This window comes from Rhinopithecus bieti, unplaced genomic scaffold (assembly GCF_001698545.2).
Source record: "Rhinopithecus bieti isolate Rb0 unplaced genomic scaffold, ASM169854v2 scaffold_11200, whole genome shotgun sequence".
Classification (NCBI taxonomy): Eukaryota; Metazoa; Chordata; class Mammalia; order Primates; family Cercopithecidae; genus Rhinopithecus; species Rhinopithecus bieti.
The window spans coordinates 87,121-109,752 of record NW_016806639.1 but is presented as its reverse complement, the minus strand read 5'-3'; the positions used below and the strand labels follow the sequence as shown (position 1 = coordinate 109,752).

At 37.7% G+C, this 22,632-nt stretch overlaps 1 protein-coding gene across 1 annotated transcript in view; it reads left to right on the top strand.

Moving 5' to 3' along the window:
- LOC108532864 (E3 ubiquitin-protein ligase RNF180-like) overlaps positions 1 to 22,632 on the top strand; it is a 52,692-nt gene that overhangs the window by 11,624 nt on the left and 18,436 nt on the right. The window contains exon 2 of the mRNA XM_017877139.1: positions 7,650 to 7,775. Coding sequence (XP_017732628.1) covers positions 7,650 to 7,775 — 126 coding nt within the window. The remainder of the gene's footprint in view (positions 1 to 7,649; positions 7,776 to 22,632) is intronic.

The following is a 22,632-nucleotide window of genomic DNA, read 5'->3' as shown; positions in this document are numbered from 1 at the left end:
CATTTCCCTAATTTTCTCCTTCTAAAATGCCCAGAATACAAATATTTGTTTGCTTAATGGTGTCCTGTAAATCCTATAGGCTTTGTTCACTTTTCTCTTTTGTTTTCCAGTCTGCCTGTGCTATTTCAAAAGACCTGTTTTCAAGTTCTGAAATTATTTATTCTGCTTGGTCTAGTCTCTTATTGAAGCTCTTTATTTTATTTTATTTCATTCATTGAGTTCTTCATCTCTAGGATTTCTATTTAGTTCTTTAAAAATATTTATCTCTGTTGAATTTCTCATTCAAATCATGAGTTGTTTTCCTGATTTCATTGAATTTTTTTATCTGTATTCTCTTTTATCTCACTGAGTTTAAGATTGTTATTTCGATTTATTTTTCTGGCATTTCATATATTTCCTTATGATTTGATCTCTTACTGGAGAATTATAATTTTCCTTTGGAGGTGACATGTTTCTTTACTTTTTCATGGTTGATGTTTCTCTACATCAGTTCTAATCATCTGGTGGAAAATTAGCCTCTTTCAGTTTTTTGGAATAGGTTTTATATGGAAAGACTTACTTTTATAAATGGTCTTGGGGTGTCAGTTTGATGGGGTACATTGGCTTTGGTTCTAGGTGGATACAGTTGTCTTCATATAGTTTCTTCAACTGTAATCCACACTAGTTGGGTTTGTGAGTTACTCACTGGCCTATTTGTGGTGATGGTGTTGCAGCTTTGCCAGGGGTGGACTCACTGGGCTGTTTCTCAGGACTAGGTCATGTGTGTACACACAATGAGTCAGCCAATTTGGAGTCTGGCTTACTGGGGTTTGTGTCACAGTGCTGTTACTCTGGCTGGGAGCATGGGCATGCAGTTGCACAGCCATCCTGGGGATGTGCCTACCAGGAGCAGCTCATGGGGCTGTTTCTAATGCCTGGGAGGCAGGCGTACAGTGACTCAGCTATCCTAGAGACATGTCTGCCAGGGACTTCCCATCATACTATTTCTCAGGCCTACAACATGGGCACAAGGTGGCTCAGATGACCTGGGGTGTACACACTGGGGGTGACCCACAGGATGTTTCTCAGGCCCAGGACACAGCTGTATGGCTGTTCAACTGGCCTACAGGTGATTCTGAGGGGTGGGGAGCGGCCCATGGGGCTGTTTTGTAGACCTGGAATGCAAGCCCGGGGTTGTTTAATATGCCTGGGTGCATGCTCACCAGAGGCTCCCTACATGGCTATTTCTTGATCCTGAGACATGGGTGCATAGCTGCTCAGCCAGCCTTTGGGCATGTCCGCCAGGGATGTAGGTATGAGGCTGCATAGTTAGCTCAGGGGCATGCCTCCCTAGGACAGCCTGCAGGCCTGTTTCTTAGGCCCATATTAGGGATACAGGACCATTGGGGGCATGCCAGGCTATGCTTCAGGTAACGGGTGCTATATGGCTGCTTCTCAGGTCCTGAGCATGGTTGCGTAGCCCTTCTGCTGGCCCAGAGGTGTATCTGCTGCTTGGAGGCTCAGGAGGTCTCTTCTGCTTCGGGGAAGACATGCAGTAGTTTGGCCAGCTCAAGGGCAGGTTTCCCTGGATGGAACTGGCAGACTCTTTCTCCAGCTGAAAATGTGACAACAGGGGTTGATTTGCCTACTATGCTTATTCAGAGTCACAGCCAATTCATGCCGCTGGAATTGTGGCTTTCAGCCACCTGTGTAGGCTTTGTATAATGAAGATGGGGCCCCAATGCTGGAGAGATAGATGCAGAGGCTACTGGCTCCCAGAGTAGTATACTCCAGAGGCAGCTCTCATCTCAAGATGATACCATGCTGCAGCAGCTTGGCTCACAGGGGGTTGGTAGGAGTGGAGCATGCACCCTTTGTTCTCCTAATCTTGGGCAATGCAGCTGCATAAATTACTGGAAGCTTTCCAAATTGGGATCAGGGCTTACAAGGACTATGGAATTCTCCTATTATAAGGACTGATAGGTGTTTGTCAGGGAGACAAGGGTCAGGGAATGATCTTTGGCTCCCTTTTCCCGACACGGAAGTCCATCTGGACCCCAAACAGATCTGATCTTAGCTGGGGAGATGGGGGTGCAGAAGTCAGGTGCCTCCACACTGCCCTCCTGGACTTCCAGTGACCACAGATGCATCTCTACTCCTGTGCTGCACTCCAGCACTTGGCCTTCGACACTCAAGTCAAATCATAGCTGTATATTTGCTCCCTTAGTCCTTTCCCATGAGGAGGTGGGAGATGAATGCCCGGTGTCTGTAGCAGCTATCTTGCTGGTATCACTCCTCCAAATTTGCTTCCAGAAGATACATACGCATTCGTCGGCATGGGGTGAGATATTCCTGGTTGGCATCTCCTTTCCCAGCATATGAAGTATGCTGTTTTGGCCCCAGATCCCACAGGGTGTGCCGTTACTAGTAAACCTGGCAGCTACCACTTGGTGAGCACCTGCTATGTCTCAAGAGCTGGCTCTGAGACTTAAACTGTTCTAATTTCTGTGATTCAAACTGATAATTTTCTGTTGAATATAAGCTTTAACAGTAAACCCAAACTTTTCACTGACTTGTGTTGTTCACCTTATAAATAACTATTTTGGGTGCCTCACATGAATACAAAATGAGTTTCACCAGACGGGTCCTTTGCAAGTGAAACTTTCTTACCCTCCTTGTAAAGGTACAAAGCAAGCATTGCTCCTGAAGCCCCAAAGATGGTTTTAAGACAGTTTGTGAATTTTTATTGATATACAGCAAGGTGGATCAAATGCTAAATATATTAACCCCTCTTCATTCTTACTTAAGAATAGCAGATGTACTTAGCACAGCATCCTCACTGAACCATACTCTTGCGTACTGTTCAACAATACAAAGAAAACTATTTTAGTTATATACCACTGGAAAAAAATAGTAAAACCAATGTATTAAAGGCTAAGAGTGAAATGAGATTTAAAGTTCTAAAGATCACCTCACAAGATATTACTAAACCAAAAGCTATGTTAAGTATTGAGGATTTAGCATCAGCTGGTAAACATTATTTTGGTAGAGGTCTCCCTTTTAACACAGATCATTTGCTGGGACTCTGATTCCTAGTCTTGTCTATTCCTTGCAAATGTGTCCTTTATTGTACATTAAGTTCCTGGAGCCAAAGAATGCCTATAAATAAGCATATGCAGCACATATTGAAACTTGGGATAGTCAGATCTCCTCTCAGGGCAGGACCTATCCTAAACATAGGTATATAATGCAAAACTCTTGAAGTAGTCTATTATTATTAGTAGTAGTAGTATTAGTATTATTATAACACATTATAAATTTGTCAGATCTTTTTTTTGCAGTTTGTATCTCCAGGAAAAAAAATAATATATCCAACAACAAAGAACAAAGAAGGGAATTGTGAGGAGAAGAAGCCTTCAGAATTATGAGATCATTTTAAATGGGTAAACAAGGCCGTCAGTAATCTGAATGAGATGGCTAGACATACATCTCCTAGTCTTTTACATTTGAACATAATACTATTAGGTCCACTTAAGTGACTGTGCCTTATATAATAATGTTCTTATCTTCCCCTCCTGAATAAGACTAGGTCACCCTGAATAAACTTATCAAAACACTTGTAACTTTAGAATTATCTTTTTACTAGATAGGATTTAATAACACTTTACCTATCATACAGCTTTAACTCCTGCGTTTAGCAGAATACCTAAAATTATTCTTAACGTATTTACTTAATTATAATGAATTGTTTACATAAAAAGTTACCAAGATTTAAGCATAATGCTGAAATCAAAGTTGCACCACCATATTGATGAAGTCTGTGGTTTAAAGTTATCCTAATATGTGTGGTAGTTCTTTTTTAATTGTGATATAATACCGTGAAACCCCATGGTAATTCATCCTGTAATAATGTGAACTCTGATCTTATGTAGTTGGTGATTGCCTCCTGCCCTCAGGCAAATTAAGACTAGAATTCTTTTATTCTAACAGTCACTGATAGTGTCACACAAAAATGCTGCTGTTTCCACTGCCACTACAACCACATTTAACTAAATGTATAATTGAAATACACTTTAGATCTTTCCAAGATATTGTTTTTTTTGTCTTTTTTTTAGCATGTTCAACAATATTAAATACTGATTAAATACAATAAATTATGTGTTTAAATAAGCATCGCCAGCCTAATAGGTAGCATTGGCTGAGGAGGAGATAAAGGTAGTTTTCATCACCTTTTACTCCAAGCTATACATCTTAGTCTGCCTTCAGATTTTTCTTAATGTTTCTTCCAGGTAATTTTAGGAAGTGTAGTATTGAATATTGTATTTGTTGCCAAATTCTACATTTCCAAATTCAAATGTCACTGGAATGGGGCAACACAGAGCTACAGAAAGAACAATATCCTTGGATAAGGTTAGTAAAGTTGTATAATGGAATGAGATAAACCTTAACATATTTAAATAAATTCAAATAATTTAATTACAGAAAAGGACCATTTCATCTAGTTGTTATCAAATCTATCTGCATCAGAATCACCCAAGCAGCTTGTTAGAAAGCATAGACTCCCAGGTCAAATACACAGCAATTGTGCTTGCACATGTTTGGGTGAGGTGCTAGAATTTGTCATTTTAACAAGCACCCTAGGTGATTTTGATATCCAGCCAAACATTCTGGAATCACTGATCTAGTACAATGCCCTACAGACAGCAATTACATTTAATTCATCTCTGTATTCCTAGCTAGATCAGCAAAGTGCCATGCATATAGCAGGTGCAAGATAAATGTTTGCAGGAGATACAGCAGGAAGTTGGTACAAAGAGAAGTTCTGCGACTTGTGGAAGGTCCTCCAGTTAAGAAGCTTTGGAAACTACTTCTTATTTGGCCCAGCAATGGAGGGACAAGGGCTTCTGGATCCTCTTTTAACCATCTTTCTGAACTAGTATAGTATATTACATCATCCAAAATTGGTCTCATAAGGTTATAGTAAGCACATGCAGGTGTATATGTTCAACGGTATGTTGCAGGTACGATTCCCATCTCATCTTGCAAATTTCAATATAGCAGCTTCTCTAATAGGTATTATAAAAATATTTCTAACCCTTGCCTGCTTCAGTGCTTTAATATGTGAGTTTAAGTAGCTTAAAAGTACATTGTGTAGTTAAGTTCCTTGAAGACAGGAAACAAAATGTCATGGACAATATTATTACTTTCACTTCTGTCATCTACCCCCTAGAAAGTTTGTGGCCAGTTATCAAAACTGCGGGTATTAGATGACTCTTACAATGTCCTTTTGATCTGTTGTACTAGAATTCAATTACATTTCCAAATAAGTTCTCAGTATAAGAGAGGGTAATGCAATGGGATTCTCCAGTTATTGCTCAACATTTTACAACATGGCTACCAATTTTCCGGAAGGAGGAGGAAGGGGGAGAGGAAAAGGAAGGGAAGGGAAGGAATAATAAGAATCCGTAAGTTGCAAACTCTTCACCTTCGTTTGTATTATCTGCCATATGACACACCACATGGGTCTCATTTCCGAGGGCATTTAGAAAGTTGTGAGTCAATTTTCCCAAGAGTTAATACAATACCACTTACTTGGGGGGATTTTTAACCTCTCAGAAAATACCCTGAATCTTAGTTATCAGTTAAGTCCTAAGAAAAAGACCATATTACTGTAAATGAATATGTTATTTGATAACTTCTTTCATTTTCTTCATCAATACGAATGACACTGACAAGCCCCTTTAACCAAGTGATAGTGCCATAATCATCTTACACTAAAGGGCTGCAAATGGGCAGTGGGAAAAGTGGACTTTCATAAAACAGCTATGCATTGCTGCAGAAACTGTTGAGAGAATATCTAACTTGAAATGATTTAACTTTTAAACATATGAAGGATTTTTAAATGCACTACAGTCATATCAACCCCCAGCATACATGATGAGCATGAAAATACCTTTTCTCTAACTTGTATGCTGGTTCGTGGGTGTGCGATTGGAAGGGAGTTAGAGTTGCAGGGTTAATAGATAACTTCAGTTGCCTAGAGTAGTGTATTTTTCACATTTTCCCTTTTGTTGTTAATTGTAAACTTTGTGAATCAGTTTTCCCTTTAGATTTCTTAGGTAAAAATCAACCCAAGGCAGTGATTAAGAAAAACTGAGAAAATTCAATTCAAATCACTTGAGCCAAAGCTCAAGGCAGTGAAGTAGGATGGAAACTGAGGAAATGCTACAGGTGATCATTGCGGGATGAAAGTAAGAGGGGATGGTTGACGGAAAACCTAGTTTACTTCTCAGGTTAGTAACTAGCTCTGCACTAGCCAAAGAGGTTGTTCTCCATTAAACAGTCCAACTCAGATCATGCCTTGCTTTCTATGGCTCAGATATAAAGAGTTTCTACCGTTTAAAGTGAATACCATTATATGTGTTCTCCAGTTTGTCTGTGTGTACTTCAAATGACTATTTCCTTTTTAACTCATTAGTAAGCTTCTGAATGGTTATTTTCACATTTTTAAAATTACCTCAAATATATAGCAATAGACTCAGGTGGTCAACCCATCACATATAGATTGAAATAGATTATGAAGTTTAAAGTTCTATAAGTGTTTTTCCTTTTCACTGTCACTCCTGAGCCCAGATTACACTCTAGCTATTCTATTGCTACACTCATAACATGTTATTCCCCTTTTTTGTCTACCTGTGTATTTCTTTTAGACCACCAGTCCTCATCCTTTTTGGCATCAGGGACCCGTTTTGTGGAAGACAGCTTTTCCAGTGATTGAGCGGAGAATGGTTTCAGGATGAAACTTTTCCAACTCAGATTATTGTGCATTTGTTAGATTTTTTTTTTTTTTTTTTTTTTTTTGAGACGTAGTCTCACTTCTTCACCCAGGCTGGAGTGCAATGGTGCCATCTCAGCTCACTGCAACCTCCACTTCCCAGGTTCAAGCAATTCTCCTGCCTCAGCCTTCCAAGTAGCTGGGACTACAGGTGCCCGCCACCACGCCCAGCTAATTTTTGTATTTTTAGTAGAGATGGGGTTCCACCATGTTGGCCAGGCTGGTCTTGAACTCCTGAGCTCAAGTGATCTACCTGCCTCAGCATCCCAAAGTGCTGGGATTACAGGTGCATTTGTTAGATTCTTATAAGGAGTGCAACTTATATTCCTTGCATGTTCAGTTCACAATAGGGTTCACTTCCTGTGAGAATCTAATGCTGCCACTGATCTGACAGAAGGCAGAGCTCAGGCAGCAATGCTCACTTGCCCATGGGTCACCTTCTGCTGTGTGGCCCAGTTCCTAACAGGCCATGGACTGCTACCCATTTGTGGCCCAGGGATTAGGGACCACTGTTTTAGACTACAGTTGTTTTAAGGTCAGGGACGATGTCTTATTTATCATTATATACTCCATAGTACTTGACACAGGAGCTACTCAGTAGATTTATGTTCTATGTGTAGGCATGTCAGAGTTGCACCAAATGTGAACTTGGGGAAATTGTATTTGCTTGAGTAAAAAAAAAAAAAAAGTTGAATCTACTTTTGTCTTCTACTTTGACTTAAAGAGGTCTGAATTATATCAAATAGTATCAAACTACTACAGTATTCACTTGTCATTTTCTTGCCATTTTACTCAAATTGGTTTCAAAATCCTATTTTCTTTTGCTTTATTCTAGAACTGAACAATGCCACAAAAACATTCTTTACTAAAGAATATTTGAAAATAAAACAAAGCTTTCAGAAATCCAACTCTGCAAAATGGCCCCTACCAAGCTGCAGAAAAGCATTTCATCTTTTTGGAGGTAAGGAAATCTAATGCCAAAAGAAATGTCTGGTAATTTTGTCTAAGGTCTCTTCTTAAAAGTAACTTCCTTCTGTCTCAGAAATATTAGAGGAAATATATTTCTGTATTAATCAATTTTAAATAAGGATTTTGCTAAGTATCTCCTTGCTGAAAACTACAGATGTACAAAGGAAGAAAATGAAGATGATGCAATAAAAGCAAACTCGAAGACTCATGACTAAATAGACTTTGCCATGCTTTCACTGTTTAGTACATAGATAATGAAAATATGTCTCAAAAGCATCAGATTTGACAAAAGTCATATTTATGGCAGCTGCGGCCCATCTGGAGCGGCTGCTACTATGAAGCCAGCTGCAGTTGGGGAGGCGCAGCCAGGGCTGCACACTCCACAGAGCAGGTGGGAGCCAGGAACAGGCGGGAGCCCTGCCCCCTTCCAGCTGATGAGGTGGGAGCCCTGCCCACCCAGGCAAAGTTGCAGCCACCCAGCCATGGCTGCGGACCTGGACATCCCTGTACTCTTGGGGACTGGGGAAGCCCCCTTGCCCCTGTAGGCTCAGAAACGCCTACTCCTGCTGCTGGGCCTCTCCATGCTCCCGGCACCCACTCCAATTTCAGAGCAAAGTTGAGGCCAAGCCCAGGCATTGTCACAACCCAGCCAGGTGTGCACACTCTCAGGGCAGTGCTAACATGCCAGCCCTCTGCTGCCTTGGCCCACTCCAAACTTTGGGTGCTGACAGCACGGGAGGAAGGCTAAGGGGAGCTGAGGGCAGCTCAGCACAACCTGCAGGCACCCCTTGGCAAGAATAGCTTGGGCACTGTGGGCACCATGGATGGCAGGTTGATGGTGGCAGGAGGTAGACAGGCTCCTGGGCAGAAAGGGGACAGGTCCCTGGTAAAGCCCCACCTTCAAACCTGTAGACTGGGGGCTGGGCTGTCAGTTCTATGGACCAGAGTGAGAACTTATGGTGCTTTTTCCAGGACTGCCCATGGCTACCCATGAACCAGTCAGTACACACTTCCTCCCCTCTTTAGCCCATAAAACCCTAGACTCAGCCAGACTCAGGCAGACGGTGAGACAGCCTACCTGCCAATACGACCTGCCTGCAGCTAGGAGCTGCCCACTCTGAGTCTCCTCTCCACTGAGGGCTGTAGAGACGGTGGGACAATCTGCCTGCGGATAGGAGCTACCCACTGTGAGTCTCCTGAGATCTGTTCTGCCACTCAATGAAGCTCCTCTCCCCCTTGCTTACCCTCCAGTTGTCTGCATACCTCATTCCTCCTGAATGTGGGACAAGAACTCAGGGCCTGCTGAGTGGCAGGACTAAAAGAACTGTAACACAATAAGGGCTGAAACACACCCCCTGCCCCTTGCTCACCACCTTGAAGGTGACAAGAAGAGCTGCAGCCCTTTGGGGAGCCCAGATGTAGAGAATCCCTGAGCCAGGGCTGTGACACCCTCCTTGGGGTTCTGCAGTTCCTGGAGTTTCCAAGCTTCCAGGCACCACTGTGTTTCCCTAGTCCAGACTCGGGCCCACAGCAGAAGCCACATGAAGTATATCGCATCCAGCTGCAGCCTCACACAGAGCCAGCACCTGGAGCTGTAGCAGGTGCCCCGCCACAGCAGCCAGCATGCCTGGCTGTGTACAGTGGCTGGACCTCGCGCTCACTCAACCACACACCGCTCGCCATTCTGCACCTGGCTTGCACTTGGCAGATGTGGGATCTGAGCCGGTAGTAAGAGCCAAGCACAGCCTGCCAGACCAAGTGGGCAGAACTAGCCCAGTAAACACAAGCAATACTCAGGCAGAAGATGCCACCAGCTACAGAGGTTTCTGGCTGGCGAGGTGTCACCCTAGGGATCCTGTGACAATATTTAACAAAGGCACTAGTACTGTGTATAAAGATTCCTAATAATGCATTCATTAGCAGAAGCTAAGTTTATTTAGTTTTAATATTTTATAGTTGTCCCACAAGTTTAGAACAAATAGAAAGTAACAGAGCCTTGGTGTCAGGGTGTCTTAGAGATGTACAGTGGTTGAGGAATACCACTTTCTAGCTTTAGGTCTAAGTATCAACATGACTTCAGAGGTGTCATAGGATCTATTTTTTGATCTGTAAAATAGGAATAATTATGTCTTCCCCACCTAACTAATATAGTAGTAAAGATAAATGGGCTAATGTGAAAGTACTTTCTAAATTATAACTAAATGGACTATAAAAATATAAGGAATAAAGGTAATACAGTATCTAATACCTTTTTCTGCTTTGGAAATTTGTTACTGTATGAACATACAATAGGGACATAAATATAATTTCATCTTTTATAAAACCATAGTTTATCAGAGCATGAACTACTGTGCAGTTTTCATTATTTAACAATTATGACATTACGGGACCTGGTAGAAAAGTCCAGATATGAGGAACTGTGATCTTCAGGGAACAGGAAGAACTTCTGCATAAGACCAACAAGATCAGTACAGCAATAACCTACACCAAAAGGAGATGGAAGCAGAGCCCCTATGATTGTGGCAAAATAAAAATTGGTGCATGAAATTGGTACTCTCAAAGAAAGTAACATAAGAATATAACTTTACACAGTGATTCGAATGAAGAAAAAAGTTTAAGGACATTATATAAGGACATACTACTTTATAAAGTGGTAACTGTAAAAATTTAATATCTAGAGATTTGGTATAGATAGGTTTTATTGTTTATTTTTTATTCACTTCTTTTATTTTTTTTGAGACAAAGTCTGACTCTATCGCCCAGGCTGGAGTGTAGTGGTGCGATCTCGGCTCACTACAACCTCTGCCTCCTGGATTCAAGCAGTTCTCTTGCCTCAGCCTCCCAAGTAACTGGGATTACAGGCGTGTGCCACCATGCCAAGCTAATTTTTGTATTTTTAGTAGAGAAGGAGTTTTGTCATGTTGGCCAGGCTGGTCTTGAATAATGAATGACCTCAGGTGATCTACCCGCCTTGGCCTCCCAAAGTGCTGGGATTACAGGTGTGAGCCACTGTTCTCGGCCATAGATAGGTTTTAAATAGGTCACATTTAGCCCCCAAAATATGAAATCAAATATAAGAAAACTAGTCTTAAAGGATTAATGCCAAAGAAAAGAAAGTTTATCATTTTAAGCGTGTTCTTTAAAACAGTCCCTTGTATTCTACCTTCTACGCTACACCCAAAGTTCTAATAGAATGGAGTACCTTCTGGATAACTCCACACTTTCCATTGTCTTCTTGTATTCTGAGGTAGTACAGAAGCTATAATTTAAGCAGTTGCTTCTTTGGGATTTCATCTTACTTGTCTTCCCCATAGGAGTTCCAAAGAACTTAATTTTTTTTTTAAATGTGTGTGTTCATGGAGGAGGTTCAAAGTAGCATTATTACACCACCCAACATAAGAAATACATATATTCTACCAGGAGCTCAGCTGAGCTGGGCAAAAGCTGAGTTATCAGGTGTCTGGAGTAGCCGATTAAAGTATCAAGACAAAAATGAAAGAGTTAAGCCTTTAATCATTTACTGTAATAGTATAAGCAAGAATCTAAAACCAGAGGAAATGCTGACTCCTCCTGTTCAATTATCTCATGCAATAGTGCACACTGGTCCAGGGCCACGTAGAGCAGGGCAGAAGTAAGGATTCACTCACTATGGACAATGTCCCAAACAAAAGGCTCCAGCAGTTTTTCAGACCCTGAGGTCAGGAGGCGTGGCAAAGAGGAAAGGCTAGGAGTGGGAAGGCACTGGGCACTGAGTCAGAGTGGAGAAAAGTGTTTCCCCCGCTCCAACCTCCGTAAGAAAACCTTTGTAGAGGCACAGAAGGAACTCTGCCCAAGCCCTCAGATAGCTATAACTAGTAACAAAGTGCTGGGAATACAAATATAAATATGTGAAAGTGTATATGCAGCCAGGGGAGCCTGAACTCGACTGCAGCTCCCTTCAGTGATTGTAATGCTCTGGTGGTACAACAAATCTGACTTTTTCCCATGAATCCTGCCAGATAAAGCCTTTGTAATAGTCTGTTGAGGCCTGAAAAAAAATCACACACAGGATTTTAATCAGGAACTGGACTCCTCAATTACCAGTATTATTGAAGTACCTTCTGTAGTTCTGCTTTGTTTACCGTGATTCCCCTGAATTTTGTATTATTTCTTTGTATAAGTATACATATGTATATTTAATCATATTATTTAATTTTGCTTGTCTTGTAACTTTTATAATGGTAGCAATGTATATATTCTGCTTTGCTTTGTCATTCAATATGAAATTCATCCATTTCAGTAAGTGTGGCCACATTCTTTTTACTTCTACACTGTAGTTAATTATATGAAAATACCCCAACCCAACTTATCTGTTCTCTTGTTGATGAACAATTGAGTGGTCCAATTTTTATTATAAAGAATGTTGCTATAAACACTCTTGTGATGTCTCCTGGAGCGTAAGAGTTACTCTAGAATAAATGCCAGGTAGAAACTGGCTGGGTCATAGGAAAAGCATGTCTTTAACTTCATAACCTAACCAAAACCGTTTTCCTAAATGGTTGGGATGATTTATCACCAGCTTTGTCTACCACATTTGATATTTTCAGTCTTTTAAATTTTACTAATTTGATAGGTATAAAATGATATCTCATTAGGGTTTTAATTTCCATTACTGTGATTATTGATGGGGGTTGAACATAGCTTTGTAGGTGTACTGATCTTTACGATTTTCTGTTGGTTGTATTTTTTGTTGTTGTTGTTTGAAAGTGTTAAAATATTTTCTAGTGACTTTTTTTCTGTTAATTATATGAATGGCAGCTATTGTCTCCCAGTTTGTGGGTTCTTTTTACTTTGATATATTTTAATTAATTGTAGTTCTTCGATTTCTTCAACATCTTTCTGGTGTGTACTTGCTTAGGAATTTCTTCTCTTTCCCCAAGGTCATAAAGATATTTTCCTATGTATTTTTCAAATAGTTTTAAAGATCTTTAAAACTGATTTGTGCTGATTTTTTTTTATTGATTTACTTTCTTTGTTGTAGTTAGAGACCCAGTTTCTTTGGATTTTTTTTCTACCACTATTTGTTGAAAATAATGTATCATTTCCTCACTGATTTACAGTACTAATATGTCATACTTTAATTTCCACATGTGGGTCTGTTTTGATGTCTTTGAGTCCATTGGTATAATTTTTTATTCCTATAACAATACCATACTGTTTCAGTCACTAAAAACTGAATAAGTTCTGATATCCCTTCTTCCAATTTGTTTTGCTGCAAGAGTGTCTTGGCCATTTTTTGGCCCTTTGCCCTTCCATACAAATTTTTAAATCATCTTGTCAAGTTGCATGAAAAACTATGTTCTACTTGGGAAATGGGGTCCTATTAAATGTATAAATCAATTTGGGGAGTATTGATTAGAGTAAAAATTCTTCTATCAATGTGGTTTATCTCTTCATTTGTTTAGATCTCCTTTGATGTCCTATAGTAAAGTTTTATAATGTTTTTATAAATATCTTGCACATCTTTTGGCTAGATTTATTCCCATGTACTTGCTATGTTGTCCTCTTCTCTCCTTTTTTGAAACTTCAGTGCAGAAAAATTGTCCCAGTCACACTTAATTTATGGCATACCATCATCACTGTTCCACATACTCATTTGTTTTCTTTTTATCCCCATATCCTTCTTTCTACTTCACTGTCATCCCATAGCCAACTATTACATTGGGTTTATTTAATGTGTGTTATTTTGTGTGCTTATAGAATGTATATTGTTTCTGCGCATATATTTTTAATTTATGAATATGGTTTTATACATTGCATTGTTTCTCTTTCACCTAGCACTAGCCTTTAGATCCATCCAAGTGGCTATGTGTACCTCTAATCTGTGATTTCTAATGAATGCTCTACTAAGATGTGCATTTGCCATATTTTATCTATTCACTATCTAGAATACTTCCAACTCTCTGTCACAATATATAACACTCTAATGAATATCCTAGTGTGGACTGTGAATATCTCTTTGGTATATAGACTCCAAAGCAGAATATCTGGGTCATAGTATATGAGTATGCTTGACTAAATATTGCCAACAGTTCTCCCATATGACTAGCCTAGACACCTATTACCAGTGTGTAAGGTTGGGAAAAATTAGCACTATGGAAAATGTTGGCGGGGAATGAGAATTAGAAACTCATTTTAATTTGCATACATCTGGTAATAGTTTAATGTCATTTTAAATACTTCTTAGCCTTTCAGATGCCTCTTTTGTAATAAATTTGCTTATTTTGCTAAGGGGGTTTCTACCCTTATTGGTTTTATAAAATTTCTTATATATTCTAGATATTAATCTTTTATCTATTTTAGACATTACAAATTTCTTCTGCCATTTGTATCATCTACATATTGTTTGTCCATGGTATCTTTCTTTGTAAGGAATTCTTAACTTTGATATAATTAAATGCTTTTCACTTTGTATCTTCAATTTTTATTTAGGTTCTTCCCTATTCCCAGACGACAAAGGTTTTCACTTTGATTTTCTTTTCTTTTTGAGACAAGGTCTTACCCTGTTACCCAGGCTGGAGTGCAGTGGTATGATCACAGCTCACTGCAGCCTCAACCTTCCAGTTCAAGCAATTCTCCCACCTCAGACTCCCAAGTAGCTGGAACTACAGGAGCACGCCACCATGCCTGTTTCATTTCGTATTTTTTTTGTAGACACAGGGTCTCACTATGTTGCCTAGGCTGGTCTGGAACTCCTAGCTCAAGCAATCCTCCTCCCTCGGCCTCCCAAAGTCCTAGGATTACAGGCATGAGCCATCATGCCTGGCCTCGCTTAGAGTTTTTAAATATTTATTTTATAGTTTTACTTTTTAGGTCTTTATCTAGAATCCTCCCATTATGTTTTGTTACAAAGTGTTCAACATCTGTCTTTTTTCATGTAATAGCTTACTTTTCTGAATATTATACAATCTTGCTGAGATTTTTATATGGTTTCTTATTGTTGTCTAGAAATATATTGATATTGGTATGTTGATATCATTTAACAACCTTATGAAATTACTTTATTAAGTCTAATTATAAGGTTTTTGTGGCTTTCAGTGAAGGCAATATTATCTTAAATAAGGACCGTTTTATATCTTTCGATTTAATGCATATGCTTTTTTCTCTTTGTACTTGCCAGACTTTCTGAGCTAAGACTTCTATTTGATTTTGAATGGAAAAAGTGATCATAGCATCCCTGATTTTAAAAGGAATGCTTTTAATATTTACAAATAAGTATAATTGTTGCTCTGTATTTTTGGTAGGTACCCTTCATCAGGTTTTAAGAATGTTCTCATCTGTTCCTAATTTCTAATACCTGTAGTTTTTCTTGAATGGAGTTTAATTTTGTGAATGGTTTTTCAGCATTTCTTGAAATGATCATATGGCTTTACTTCCTCAATTTGTTAATGCACTGAATCATATTAATAGATTGTAATTGATGTTCTAATGTTAGGACATTAGAACACTGCTAGATTTGGTTTGCTAATATTTTGTTTCAGAATTTTACTTATTTATGAGTAAAATTGTATTTATTTTTTATACTGTGTTTTGTCAGTTTCTTCCTAAGTCAGTTTATATATCTTTTTGCTGATAATTTTTTTGTTTCAAATTTGTTGGCTTTTGTTTATAATATTTTAATATTTTAATCTCTCTTGTATGTCTAGTTATGCTCTTTGAGTTCTGATTACTCATATTTTTCTGTGATATTGCTGAGTATTTGTCAATTTTATTATTCCATTTAAATTACCAAATTTGAGAATTGACTATTGTATCTTTGTTTTTATACATTCATTTCTGTTCTTTACTAAATCCTTTCTGTTACTGTCTTTGGATTTATTTTGTTATTTTTATACCATATTAAGGTGACTTTCCAAGTCAATTTGCATCCTTTTTACTTCCTTTAAATTACTACTTAAGGCTATAAATTTCCCTTTCATGACTTGTAGAATTTTTTATTCTTTATTTCTAATTTTTTTTTAATATACCACACAATCACATACTGGTTGAATCATCTTGATTAAAAATAACAATTGTACAAAATCAGGGTTGTATTGGAAAATTAGCATCTATGATTTCAAGTTATACCACACTATTTCGTATAAGACGCCATCTACACAACATTAATAGGTTCCCTAAGAAATTTACTTCTCGGCTTAGTTTTTCATGGTTGGTAGGTGGAAGTAAGGTGTAAAGGGGGATCTTATGGGAAAAAAAATAGACATTCCCATAAAAGCCTTTGGCTCCACAAAATTAGTGGGATTTTTTTCACACACACACAAAATTGCAAAGACAAACAATTATAGATTTTCCGACCAAAGAGGCTTGTATAAAATCTTGAACTCAGGTATAAAACTAGCTAATACTTGTCCTTTTCTCCCTATGAAGTGTCTTAGATAATTAATAAGTAAGCAGACATGTTTTAAATTTTTTTCTTCTTACAAATACATATTTCATGTATTAATACATAAAATGGGTAATACAAAAAGGAATGGAAATAATCTAGATAAATGTGAACTGGCACTTTTTAATCTCTCATCAGATGCTAGTTGCACTGATGACTCTTTCAATTATAAATCCTCTCCCTGAAATACCTACCATTTCCAGGCATTTAATCCTGAGTTTATTTGAACAGTATCCAACTGATATGGTTTCCATCTATGCTATGTTAATTTATTCCCTGAGAAACCAATCATTCATATATATAATTACATGCATATGTATGCACACATACATACACAAAGCAAAGTAGCAAAGAGGTTTCACTGAAATATTTTTGCAAAGAGTTCTACATTGTTGAATTTATTTTCTAAACATACTCAAGTCAAAGAAATTTTAACAAAATTAAAATTCCATGTCTTAATTTTACTCACTGTAAGAAAAACATGCAGCTGAAATGCCAGTGTCTGATATATATTTATGACAATCCATCCATTTTTCATGACCGCCTGGGGAATTATTTTATTTGGTCATTAGTTTGTCTGAAGGTGTTAGATTGGTGCTGCAAGTTTAAACATGCTCAGTATAAATCAAAGAACTCCACATGGAAAAGAATGATTAAAACAGCACATGTTCACACAGCATGAGTGTGAATATAACCCAGAAATCTACCTTCTCAGAAAGTTGGAGGTAAGTCAGAGAAAATTTAAAATATGCTGTAGACCTGGGACTGCCTTGGAGCAGAAAGGTACATTAACCTTTACATTTCCTCTGAAACCACAACAGTTTTGTTCACAAGATAATTTTTTGAAAAGGGCTGCAAATTCTGAACTTCTTTTTAGTTTGGCAGAATCAGGTTCTATTTTTGTTATACAGTTTACTTATGAGTTTAGAATTTCAGAAGCCTTTTGCTTCTATATTAAGTTTATGACCCAAATCACTTATAATGCAAATTGTACATTTTGTTCAAGTATCACCACTTCATAACTTATTTTAAAAATTATGAGCAGTGTTTCATTCTCTCCTCCCTCCTTCTTCCTTTACCTCTTTCCCTCTCCCTTTACTTTCCTCTTTCCATCTAACTCTTCGTTTTCACATACACTCACAATTTTTGTTCTTTTCATTATTTCACATATATAGAACTTGCTTGTTAATTCTATATGAAATTGGATGTTGGTGGGATATGATGCCTTCATTTTAAAATACTTGCATTTATAAAAGTACACATGTATGCTTGTGCGTTAAAAATTCAACCAGTAACCACAAAACTTCTGAAGTTAGCACAATAAATAAATTCTCCTAGTGTGAAAGGGTGGTGGTCACATAGTCCTGACCTTGGCCCAGAGCTCACAATTTTAATAATGTGTCCCAAAATAGTGCTTTACCTAACTACCATGCAGAATAAATGACACCAAGTAAAAGTGTTCAAAGATATAATAAGATGACTGATACTAGATTTTTTAAACCTTTTAGAAGGGGCAGAAAGGAAGTGAAGGAGCTCAGCATCACTTTTAACTCAAAACGGACTGTTGATATTAATAAATGGTGTCATTTAATTTTTAAAAATATTTCAGAAATGTTCAGGTGTTCTAAAGTTTGATCACTGCGTGACTACCTTGTTGGGGCCATGGGCAATATATGTACTCATTGTGAATCATTCTGGGAAATTGTGGTCAGTCTGGTATAGAATGTGAAGATTGAGTATGTAGGCCTTAAGTGAGATGATGGAAAACCTACTCCATTTCTGCGAGACCTCATGGTAGGTGTAGGTTTATCCTATTCTACAATCATGAAGCGTAGAGTACTCTTGGGGATGATGGTGGATACTCACTCCTGGGATACAGAGGTGAGCAAGTAGTACAAAGGTATCCTCAGGATTAATCCAAGTCTGTGCAATAGCTACAGGTTATTCTTGATGTTGTGTCATACCTTTTATCCCAAGTGATCAAAAATGTTATGAAAAGTTATAGCAGATCTCATCTATACAACATTTGAGACACAGTAGCAAAAGGGAGCTCAGGGCTGTCCTCTTCTGCTTCAACACTAAAAGAGTAGAAATCTCATTTGATCAGCAGCTACAAAGATGGAAATGGCAGATCAGGAGGCCAGATTAGAGGGATGAATGTGACCCGATTCTGAGTACAACAATGAGAAAACAACCACAGAACCCTGAGAAAGAGCAGGGACATATACAAGTCAAGTGTATTATTTCTGGCAACAACTGGAGTGGGAATTTCTGCTTCTGAGTAGGATATAGTAAGTGGTGGCAAGCCATCACTCTCAGTGGCAATAACTAGGGGGGAAATTATAAATTACAAAAATCATATTTAAAAATAAATTTGAGAGAGATGGAATTGAAGACTAGGTGAATTAAAACTCCAATATGGTCAGAGCCCCTAGGAAAGCTAATATTGCCAGCTCTTTGCTTTCCTGGGAGTATTTTCCAAGTCTGAGGATTAATCTAGCCATGGGCAGAGTACTTTATGAGGAGGAATAGAAATCGGCAGAAGTTTTAATAACCATAGAGACATGTCAGTCTCTATGGTTATCAAAGAGGAGTCCAAACATATAGCCAATTTTCTACATGAGACATTTGCTAAGAGCTTTGGGAGTAAAAAAGGCTTTAAAAGTTGGCTAAAAAAAGACAGAATNGGGAAATTATAAATTACAAAAATCATATTTAAAAATAAATTTGAGAGAGATGGAATTGAAGACTAGGTGAATTAAAACTCCAATATGGTCAGAGCCCCCTAGGAAAGCTAATATTGCCAGCTCTTTGCTTTCCTGGGAGTATTTTCCAAGTCTGAGGATTAATCTAGCCATGGGCAGAGTACTTTATGAGGAGGAATAGAAATCGGCAGAAGTTTTAATAACCATAGAGACATGTCAGTCTCTATGGTTATCAAAGAGGAGTCCAAACATATAGCCAATTTTCTACATGAGACATTTGCTAAGAGCTTTGGGAGTAAAAAAGGCTTTAAAAAGTTGGCTAAAAAAAGACAGAATGAAATTTCTTGTGGTCTCAGAGTTTAGGAATCAAGTTATCCTACAGGGAGGGTATATACTATAACAGAAATTTCTTGTAGTCTCAGAGTTTAGGAATCAAGTTATCCTACAGGGAGGGTATATACTATAACAGATACATAGTAAGAATCCTCCTTAAAATATATCTCATGTTTTAAACCTATATAGGATGGATGGCTAAAGAACAACATCCACAACCTCTGAAAGGCACAGCTTTCAGATTAGAAGAGCTAGGGACCTTATAAACTGTTAAGCAAAAAATGCAGAGAACCATGCTCTAGTAGGGAGTCCAGACCTGAAAAACAACACTCTAAACACTAACAATTTTCTGCAGTCCCATTGTGAACTCCATAGTGCTTTGGAATAAAGTCCCATTAAAGGAATAAGGCAGCAGTAAACACAGTATAGGTCATGTGTCCTTAAGACAGTTGAAATTAGATTGAGTATAATGAAAGTGCAACCTAACTTCAAACCCAATCCTGCTTATTTATTAGATTGAGGGGATGAGACTCTCACTCTACCTGCCTGACAGAAGAACGGTCCAGTCCTCTCTGAAGGGAAATATTAACTTCAGTCTTCATGAATCTTTCATTCAATAAAAAAAAAAAAGGGTTAGGAAAATGTGACCAATAATCAAAAAAGAAAGTACAAAATAGAAACACATCTCCTCATTAATCTAGATGTTGGAGTTAGCAGACTTCAAAATGTCCATTAGGAAAAAAATATTAATGAAAATAGATTAAAAGAATAGATAAAAAGGTAAAAACAGCCAATAGAAAATAGAAACTATAAAAAAAGAATAAAATAGTCTGGGACGACAAAGTGCAATAGCTGAATTAAGAATGCATTATATGAATTTAACAGCAGACTGTGTGGGATATAATCTGTTGAATATGTGTAACTGGAGACCCTCAAGGGGCAAGAAAGGAATAGAAAAATATATCTGAAGAGCCAATTGTCAAGAGTTTTCCAAAACTGAAGACAGACATCAGTACATATTGATAAATCTCAGCATAGCCTAATTAGGCTAAATAGAAAGAAAACCATATCTAGAGACATCATACAGAGCAAACTGCTGAAACCCAAATATAAAGAAAAAAAAATCTTGAAAACATCTAGAAAAAAAAAAAAAGTTACCTTCCAAGAAGCAAGGATGACTGACTTAAACAGAAACACCACAGGACCAGACAGTGGAATAATATCTTTGATATGCTCATGGAACATTAAAGATGCTATTTAATGATTACTGCTAACCAATAATTCTTTATCCAGCAAAATATCCTTCAAAATGAAGGTAACATAAAACTTTTCAGGTATCCAGTAGTCCTACCCTACAAGAAAAACTAAAGGTAGGTCCTTAGGGCAAAAGAAAAGAATCCTAGCTGGAAGCACAGAACTTCAGCAAGGAAGAACACCAGAAAGGATAATTATGTGGGTAAATATGAATAAATGTTATATGTTTATAACAGTAATATCTGGTGAGTTTAAACACAGAAAATGAAATATATGACAGTTATTGCAAAAATGGTGAAAGTGGTAAATGGAGTTAAAATGTTGTAAAGTTCTTACATTGTTTGTGACAAAAATACTAATTTAGAGTATACAGTCATAAGTAAAAGTTACATAGTTACTCACTGGAGTAAACTACTCTAGGAAAATGAATAAATATATAAAAAGCTAATAAGGATACTACCCTCTCTGGACTTCCTCCCAAAAACCCATAATCCCAGTTGACTCATGGGGAATGTATAATGACTCTAATAGTAATGTATTAATATTGGCTAACTAGTTGTTAACTACTATATTAATGTAATAAGGGAAATTGAATGTGAAGTATACAGGAACTCTCTACTGTCTTTGTAACTTTTCTGTAAATATAAAATTATTCAAAACTAAAACGTTTATCAAAAACAAACAGCTAATACAGAATGGAATAATATAAAATATTTGGTTGATCCATAAGAAAGCAATAAAAGAAATACAAAAGAATAAAGATCAGATACAACAAATAAAAAATGTAAACATTAAAAATTCATACTAAAATAGATTGGCAGATGGGTTAAGAAAAGCAGGACCAATTATATGTTGTTTATAAGAGACGACATTTAAATATAAAGGCACAGAAAGGTTGGAAGTATATAAAATTATATATGTGTAAACACTAATCAAAGCAGCTATGGCTAGGTTAATATAAAAAATTAGACTTTTAAGTGAACAGGAATTACTGGAGAAAAGGAACATTTCATGGTAATAAAAGAGGCAATTCCATAGGAAAACATAAAACCATAAATTTGTATGCAACTTAAAGTTTCAAAATATATAAAACAAAAGTTGACAAAATTAAAACAAGAAATAGATATAAATCCACTATCACACTTGGAGATTTCAACATATCTATCTCAGGAACTGCTAGAAAAAAAGAAGAAGAACATACTTACACAATGATGGTGTACAGAGCCCTTCACCTGTGAAGAATAGTGGCTATTCTGAAAGGTTGGGGCTTGTGTTATTAGTAGTGGTCTGCGTGTTCAGAGTCAGTGCTTTGGAGTGGAATTGCCTATTCTTTTCCCTTTCACTTCTTCCTGTACTGTAGCACAGTGGTTGCCCTTCACTTTCTGAACCCAGGAAAGGCCTCTTTTAGTCAATTCACTGTTCTCATTCTCTTCTGCTTGTAACAGGTTAAATAATAGTAACCTGTCATACATTTCTGAGTTCTACTTCATCTATGCAGCTGAGTTGATTGAATAAATGAACTGAGACTTCCAGTCCGTAGGCTTAGTTCTGCGTCTTTATTTATGTGGATCCCAAGATGTAAAGTAGAGAAGAGAACAAGAAGCCCCTCCTTCTTCAAGCCAGTTTACCAATAAGCCTTGCATTTGGGGGATTACGAGGGATTGCCTATATTAATAAAATCAGTGTTTTGTTTCTCATTTGGCTAGTGATCCACTCATCAGAATCTAGATAATGCAATTTGCAATGTATAACTTATAAACTTATAGCCCCCTAAAGGGCTTCTAGCCCACCTCATCATAGAGAATTATCCACCTGAGTTTATGCACTCCAGCACTCTTCTAATTTAGAAAAGCAATGAGAGCTTTGAAATCAGGGATCCCATACTGCGCAACTCCAGCAAGCACCTTTGGCATAGTTGTATATGAAGGATGCCCTCTGGAATTCTGCACTGCACAGAAGTGTCCATATATGGCACTCTATGTCTTATCCTCTTTCCTGATAAATGGTTTCTATTTAGTTTTGGCTTCTTGATCCTCAGGAGTGCCTCTCCACTGGGAAAGATAACTATCCATAGGGGTATTTCTTGGTCTCTGGGCATAACTTTATCAGGAAATACCATAATAACCCCAACATTG